We start from the raw sequence: 8814 nt of genomic DNA on the forward strand, positions 1-8814 counted from the left end.
ATTCTGTAGTCCTTGTCTAAAAGTTTCTGTTCTTGTGGTATCAGGGTTACCCATCAAGTTTATGTTTCCCGTCTTGTCATTATAAACTCATTTTACGCTCAGGAATTCATGTTGCTCCTTAATTTTATTATAGGATTGCATAGCGCAACTTGGCTGTCATGAAAGAATTTCAAAGTATTATTGTGGATGATACATGCTTCATAGTCCGCCCCCCCCCTCTTTTTTAGCTAAATTCTCAGCATCAGAAATAAAGGAAGAATGCTGTGCTTGATTGCAATAAGCTTACATTTTGTTTTCCTTGCGGTTTAAGATCAAATTTATGTCTGATTATACAGAACGATAGCTTTCAGGCAACTTCATTAATATGCGTGATCCTAGACTCAGATAAGGTTTATATTGTGCAAGTGAGAGAAATAGATATACCTAATAAATTCATATTTATGCCATAAAATCTGAATATATCTTCCATTGTTTCAGAATAAATCGCCATTGATTTCAGAAATTTACTTTTAAGATGTCTAGAACAACGTTAATGCATTACTATCCTAATATTATTCTCCTTGATTTTAATACATCTTTATCTATTTATTAATTTATTAATTTATTTTTTTCCTTTTTTTAATAGGTGGGATCTCTTCTCTATGTATTTCCCTTTACCTCCTCTTACTTCTTCCTAATGAACACCATATTCTTTGGAAGCTTGAATTTAAGTCAGTGGCCCCTGCGTTGGCTTGTTCCATATGAATAGGTTTCATCTTCTGAATAATAATAATTATAGTAATAATAATAAGTATAGTTGATTTGTAACTGATTCCAGTAGCCTTGATAAACCTTTTATAATAAATTTTTATATGCCATACGGGAAACGTGAAAATGTATATCTTTAAGGATTTCGGGAATCATTGTTGTTTAATCCTTGTTTATTTATGTTCCGCTGTTCTCCTGGCATCTTTTCTTGTAAATAGGAAAAGAAATAAAGAGTAGAGGGTAAAAAAGAAAAAAAGATTTGAGGAATACAGGAAACCTCGAACAGTTATCTAAAACCCAATGTGATTAGGTTTCCCTTTCTCCTGATGTCTCCCGTTTTTCCCCAATCTTATAATTAGAACTTCTCTCTTTTTTCTTGAATTGTCACAGTAGTACAGCAAAAAATACTGCTGGAATTTGCCCTGCAGTTTAGAAATAATTCACTAAAGGCTTTCGAAGAAATATATATTTTACTATAACCAGTTGTATCAGGGAAAAGCTATATCGTGCTGCGCATTTTGACCCTGCCCGTGCTTTTATTGTATATTTTTGAATGCTTCTCGAGTTTACTGAACACAGTTAAGATAATAAAGTCGATTCAGTCTATTGTACACATTAATACTTACAGTAGGATCATCAGATATTATGCAAATAAGGTTATCGTTGATTCAAGTGAACGTTAGGTACTCGTCATTAGAACGTAGAAATAAATAGTTTTCGTGCCTTCACAAGATGTTGTAATAAATATTTTAGATTGATATAATATTTATTAACAAAACTTACAAACTTACTCTTGTTTCAAGTACATTTTGTCTAGACATAAAACATTTCTCCAGTTATTGAAACCTCTGTTTAATAAGGAAATGGTGCCAACTCTTATGTTTTAGAAACATTTACGGTGGACGATTCCAGGACCCGACTCGTCGTATTCTTCCTTGGTGCACCATAAGTTCTGGAAAGTAGACAGAGATCCAAGAATGGAACCACCGATCCAGACGGAGTACTTCCTCTCAGGGGGAGCAATGATCTTGACCTTAATTGTGGATGGGGACAGAGTGGTGACTTCCTTCTGCATCCTGTCAGCAATACCAGCATACATGGTGGTACCACCAGACATGACAACGTTAGCCAGCAAGTCCTTCCTGATGTCAATGTCGCACCTCATGATGGAGTTGTGAACAACTTCATGCACGCCGGAAGATTCCATACCTAAGAACGAAGGTTGGAATAATGATTCGGGAGCACGGAAGCGCTCGTTACCGATGGTAATGACCTGACCGTCAGGAAGTTCATAGGACTTGTCAATGGAGGAGGAGGCGGCAGCAGTGTTCATCTCACTCTCGAAGTCCAGGGCAATGTAGCAAAGCTTCTCCTTGATGTCACGGACGATCTCACGCTCAGCGGTGGTGGTGAAGGAGTAGCCACGCTCAGTCATGATCTTCATCAAGTAGTTGGTGATGTCACGACCAGCCAAATCCAGACGGAGGATGGCATGGGGAAGAGCGAACCCTTCATACACAGGCACCATGTGGGTGACACCATCTCCAGAGTCGCAAACCTGACCTGTGGTACGACCGGAGGCATAGAGGGAAAGGACAGCCTGGATGCAAATATAGGTGGCTGGCATGTTGAAGGACTCGAACATGATCTGAACCATCTTCTCACGGTTGGCCTTGGGGTTAAGGGGAGCCTCAGTAAGCATAGTGGGGCACTCTTCAGGGGCAACACGGAGCTCATTGTAGAAGGTGTGGTACCAGATCTTTTCCATGTCGTCCCAGTTGGTGATGATGCCATGCTCGATGGGGTATTTGAGGGTGAGGATACCTCTCTTGCTCTGGGCTTCATCGCCGACGTAGGCGTCCTTTTGACCCATACCGACCATCACACCCTGGTGACGGGCGCGGCCAACGATGGAGGGGAAGACGGCACGTGGGGCATCGTCGCCGGCAAAGCCAGCCTTGACAAGGCCGGAACCATTGTCGCAGATGAGGGTCGCCGCCTCGTCGTCGTCACACATGGTGGTGGTTGGTCACGGAGTCTTGTGTAAACCTAAATAATCAAATATGAACATAGTTTAATTACATTTAGCTAAATTTTCAAAGTAAGAACACATGTATTTCATGTGAAAAGTCAGTTGGTGTTTGTACAACTTTTTGTTTCTTTCTGTCTTGAAAAATTATTATTTTTGGAATATTTCTTTGTTGCTCCTATTTGTCACTCTTACTGTCTACAACGCACGAAATTAAGATGTTAATTAAGATGTTACTCAAAGCAAGTCAGACCTTTCTTATTCTCAAGAATTAATATTTTTAGGAATGTCTTTGTTGTGATTCGAATTTTTGTCGTAATTTTATTGTATTTCCCAGAAGTGTACAGCATCCGTGTCAGGTAGACTAAATTGAAAACGATCAATTCTAGAGAAAAAATCTTATGAATAATTTAGTAATTTTAATTTTTTTTCACTTATCGATTTTGTTTTGTGTCTAGGCTAAATAAAGCTCAGTGATTTTGTGAATTCCCGTGAAATTCTCACTTGAATGTCAGTAGAGATAAAATCTGTGCACCCCGTAACCAATTTAGGCCCGGAACTCCAAAGAATGTCAACCGTCAAGCCGATGTGCCCACAGTATTGGCATTTTGTAGGCTTATTGAGCGTTTCTTCGTGCCACAACTATTTCGTTTAGGGCACTTTTTTCGTCTGTGTAATTTTTGGCATCAGTGGGAAGAATGTACACTTTATACTGTCGTAATGCCCATTTTTAAAATAGATTCACAAAGGAAAGCACAACTTTTACACACACGCACACACCACAGACACACACACACACAAGTACATTCACAAAGTGATACATTGCCTAATTTATTCTATTTTTCTTTAACGTCTGTTGAAAATTTTGCAGCTAAAATCCATATATCTTAATTGCATTGCCGGATTATCTTACTGCATGTTTTTACCATAATAAGAGTTAATAATAATTCACCGCATCTGGACAACAGAAAACATGAAATTAACAACGAAAGTTTTGTGAAGTTTTTACAGTGTCATGAACTTTCCTAATATACAAAAAAATTTTATATTAAACAGAAACAATGACGTAGTTGGTGCAAAAACACTTGAGTCTCATGAGATTGTAAAACTCTCCAAATACAAGTTATCGAATTTATCAGAGTTCATAGCCGCTGTCGTAACCTCTTGTCAAGCTTGCTAAGGTTATTTTCGTACCACTGTATTGAAGATTCACTTACAGTTTATTGATGTGTCACCGGTGATTTTTGGAAATATTGAAGTGTTTGTGAGGTGTTTATTGTACAAAAAAATAACAGAAATGGAAGAGCAATAGACCTGTGTCTGAACAAGTCGTGTGGCAGTGTTCCTGTTCAGAGACGAAACAGAGCTGAATGCTACACTCGTTCACTCCTCATATGCACATCGTTTCCCTTTCCATGAAAAGTGAAAGCAAAGTGACAAAACCACAAGCTCAGACGAATATTCGTTCACTCCTAAAATACAAGTATTCCAATAAAAAAAAAAAAAAACTCAAACTTCAAGGACACCAACACCCTTAGGGCACAAAACTTACCGCCTAAGTCAGCGCGGAGTCGTAATGTGACTGGGTTCCTCCAGGTCGACCTTTCCTTTATATACGATGCAGTAAGATCTTCGCTACGGGGAATGTGGGCAGGTGCCAAAACACCTGTAGGAGAGGTATGGCTAATCTTCTTTTCAAACATAGGGATCGGTGCAGTTAGGCCTCACCTGATGGGTAGGCGTGTGAGACGTCTGACGAGGATCTCCAGGATCGTCTCTTCCTGGTTTCTCAGTGGGCCTTTCCTTGTTTGTTCCTCATTCTTTTTTTATATATATATATATATATATATATATATATATATATATATATATATATATATATATATATATATATATATATTATATATATATATATATATATATATATATATATATATATATTTATTTTTTTTAAGGCTCCAGTTCCCATAGTCATATTCTCTATTTTAAACACGAGTTTGGTGTATTTATATATATATATATATATATATATATATATATATATATATATATATATATATATATTTTTTTTTATTTTTTAATTCGTGTGTGATGACTTCATTTGGATTGCCGCTTTATGGTGTAGATATTAATTTTAGAATGCTGTTACATTATATATATTCAGACAATTAAACGCGCACACACATACACACATGTTTATGTATGTATATATATATACATGTGTGTATATATATGTATATACACATTATATATATATATAGTATATATATATATATATATATATATATATATATATATATATATATATATATATATATATATATATATATATATATATATATATATATATATATATATGAGTATTACCATTCAAAAGTTTCATCTTCTTCTGTTGATATGAACACAATAATATGAATAATATGACAAGTGAGGATGAGTAAATTTATTTACATATGAAAAAATTCTCTCTCTCTCTCTCTCTCTCTCTCTCTCTCTCTCTCTCTCTCTCTCTCTCTCTCTCTCTCTCTCTATATACATATATATATATATATATATATATATATATATATATATATATATATATATATATATATATATAATGTATATACTGTATAAGCTAGAGTAAATCAGTATGAAAGTGAATGGGAAAGAAGTGGATGAAACATCCTAGGATGCAACATTATTTATACGACCAGATATTAGTAGGTGTTCTTGCATATGTGATAGGTAGTGATTAAGCCCACGGAATTATACTATGGACTTACAATTAAGACGTTTTATATACTGAGCGTGTTCGTTTATTATGTATATTTTAAGTAGAAAGGGTAACGGAGACGTTTTACTTTATACTATATATATATATATATATATATATATATATATATATATATATATATATATATATATATATATATATATATATATATATATATATATATATATATATATATATATATATATATATATATATATATATAGGGATACTGGAAACATGAATTTTCAAAATTTTAATGACGTTTACTTGAAAGGGCACTAAGCCGACGTTTGGAAAGATGGTGTATTGAAAATGTTGAAGGTTTTGCTTGATGTCGTCTTTTCGGTAATTAAAGCTTTCTGGAATTCGAAATGTAATATATATATATATATATTATATATATATTTATAGATAGATATATATATATATTATATTATATATATATTTATAGATAGATAGATAGATATTATTAGTGCTCTTAACTTCCCGAATTCTCAGCGCTTTTTGGATACGCTTGTCACTACAAAGCCTTTGTATCCAAGTTCTTTGTAGTGACAAGCGTATCAAAAAGTGCGTAGATTTTGAGAAGTTAAGAGGGCATTGTGGCTATTGCAATTACATATTATGTCTGGTAAAAGTGACCAGTAGACTATATATATATATATATATATATATATATATATATATATATATATATATATATATATATATATATATATATATATATATATATATATATATATATATATATATATATATATATATATATATATATATATATATATATATATATATATGTGGTGGGTATATATAATATAATTGTGGGGTTTATTAAAAATTTTTTTTAATATCAATTATGTACTTAGTCATTAATTCGTAAAATTTTCCCTTTTGCAGGATGGGCCCATTCTTACTTGGGTTGTGGACCAAAGTAGGCGAATGGTGAGTACCTTTGTGAAATATTTGCGTACATTGGTTAAAAGTTCACAATGGACTAATGCTGTATATCAGATATGGGGTGAACACTGAAATTTATAAAGAGGCAGTAAAACAACTCATACAATAACCTCTGTTCAGTGTGTGTTAATGCGAATGTCATGTGCGTACTGAATTAATCAATGGCTGATGGTGTAGAAATCAGAGAATTGTGGTCTATTTTAAAGGTGCCTTGCATGTGACAGGTAATGTTTTGTTAAGGTGGATTGCACTGGTATTTTTTAATTGTTTGCATTGTTTTATCTTAGTTTTGTATATTATTTATATTTATGACTAGAACTGTGTGAATTATGCATGTCATAAGAACTTTTCGGTAAGGTAAGTCACGGAGATGATTATAAAGTGTGTACATTTTCATTTTCTTAGAATATTGTATGATTCATATGTTTATGGCTGCAACTATGTGCACAGCATTTCACTAAGTTAATTATTTCTTTCCCGGCTCAGATATTTTAGTTTTGGATGTTTTGCTGTTGATCTTGAAAACTCATGTGTAACTCGTGGTAGAGTCGCGGAGAGCTGAAATCTGTCATTTTGAGCGTTCCTCAACGTGTTGTGGGACATTTGCTCATCGTTGGTACACCATTGTTGACCTCGAAAAGGAGGAGTGCAGTATGGAGGTGATGCATTTCTTTTTGAAGCCATTAATTTTTTCTGACAATATTTTGAACACTGCAACCATATTTCCAGAGAAATATGGTTGGTTATCAAGTTGCCCTGCATAGTAAACCTCTTACTTATGCAATCTTGATGTTTTGAAATAGCATGTATGTGTTTCCAGAACTATTCAGCTGTATGCAGTTTTTCTAGTCCATTTTAGACACATGATGGATTTTAACATGGACAAGTCACGAGTTTCCAATCATCTTAATTGTTCGTAAACACATCACCTACTCTGAGTTATGGGAGACTGTTCAGATTCATTGTCTGTCTCGGCAGAAGTTAGAGTTGCTCCAATCTTCAGCTGTCTTGAGTCATCTTACTCATGAATGAGCTAAAGGGGTATGAGGTAGCCCGTGACAGTTACAGGTTTACAAAGATCTTGCTTATGCTTGCAGAGAAAGGCCTAAGGACGGAGGGGTCTTTAGATCTGAAGAGTGACAATACTAGTCTTTCTGTCCTGTAGTGGCCATCAGGCAGCCATATTTGGGGATGGCCTGCTAGCCTCATATGTAGCGGGCCAGGAATGACTGGGTGAAAAGAAAAATAAAAACAACTCTTTTTATCTCTATATAAATAGAAGTGAAAAGATGGAAGACTGTTTTTTGCTCTACTCTTTCTAGATTGGGATTTATTTTCATGTAAAAATAACTGATTGGGAAGAATGTTCCTGAGACCAAAGTCTTCAGAGACGTAGGGTCAGGTGGTTGTAGTGTCGGTTGAGAGAGTTAAGGGAAATGTGAGAGGGTAAAAGTCTCAAACAGTAAAGTTATGATCATATGAGCAGTAATGTTGGAGCTGTATTGGAAATGTGAGATATATATATATATATATATATATATATATATATATATATATATATATATATATATATATATATATATATATGACTATTTATCACATCACCGTCTCAAACGCAAAACACCTGAGTTCGAAGATGATGGGAGATGTTATTCACTTATACCTCTTTGAAAGCGTTAGTGTGTCACTGTAGTCCTGATTCCTCGTCCGTCGCTGGTTCGACCTAATGGACTTATTATCAACTAAAAAAATTCTTCGGTAACATATATGAAAAAATATGTTATTTCCGAGGTAGAGTGAATTGATATTAAAGGACGTTTGTAGCTTAATTATATATATAAATATATATATATATATATATATATATATATATATATATATATATATATATATATATATATATATATATATATATATATATATATATATATATTATATAATATTTGAAAATAGGCTACAGGTAAAGACATAGGTGAAAGGAGTAAATAAAGAGTAGATGAAATTTGAGGTTGCTGTCATATGGTCATTATGTAAGGTTTGGTAGGTACAGAACTGTACGAAGAGGGCTTGAGAAAAACAGGAGACGGAAGGGGGAAGTGAGAGGTTTCAAGGAGAAAAAGCTAATGTATGATGCAGTTACATGACAGAAAAGAAGCTCCTTTACAGGTCTACTTCAGGATGGATAAGGTAGTCAAGAAGAGCGACAGAGATAAAGAATGTAAGTGATAAATATAAGGAGAGAATGTAAGCTTGAACTTTGGAGAGAAGAAAATGCCCTGAGAGAAAGAAAATGCAGAAAGAAAGGGTAATAATTTATGTGACTTAG

The 8814-nt window shown here is 34.1% G+C and overlaps 1 protein-coding gene across 1 annotated transcript; it reads right to left on the bottom strand.

The window, feature by feature from the left end:
• Positions 1-1501: 1501 nt before the first annotated feature.
• On the bottom strand, positions 1502-4444 carry LOC136850052 (actin-2, muscle-specific-like). The gene is made up of 2 exons (XM_067123607.1): positions 4329-4444; positions 1502-2796 (listed from the first exon to the last, which is right to left on the bottom strand). Exon 2 carries the CDS (start codon positions 2762-2764, stop codon positions 1631-1633), a length of 1134 nt encoding a protein of 377 aa, XP_066979708.1. The 5' UTR covers positions 2765-2796; positions 4329-4444; the 3' UTR covers positions 1502-1630.
• Positions 4445-8814: the final 4370 nt, after the last annotated feature.

Source organism: Macrobrachium rosenbergii, chromosome 21 (genome assembly GCF_040412425.1).
Source record: "Macrobrachium rosenbergii isolate ZJJX-2024 chromosome 21, ASM4041242v1, whole genome shotgun sequence".
Classification (NCBI taxonomy): domain Eukaryota; kingdom Metazoa; phylum Arthropoda; class Malacostraca; order Decapoda; family Palaemonidae; genus Macrobrachium; species Macrobrachium rosenbergii.

Excerpts from the sequence above, each read along its gene's own strand:
- LOC136850052 (XM_067123607.1), bottom strand. The coding sequence starts at position 2,764 with ATGTGTGACGACGACGAGGCGGCGACCCTCATCTGCGACAATGGTTCC.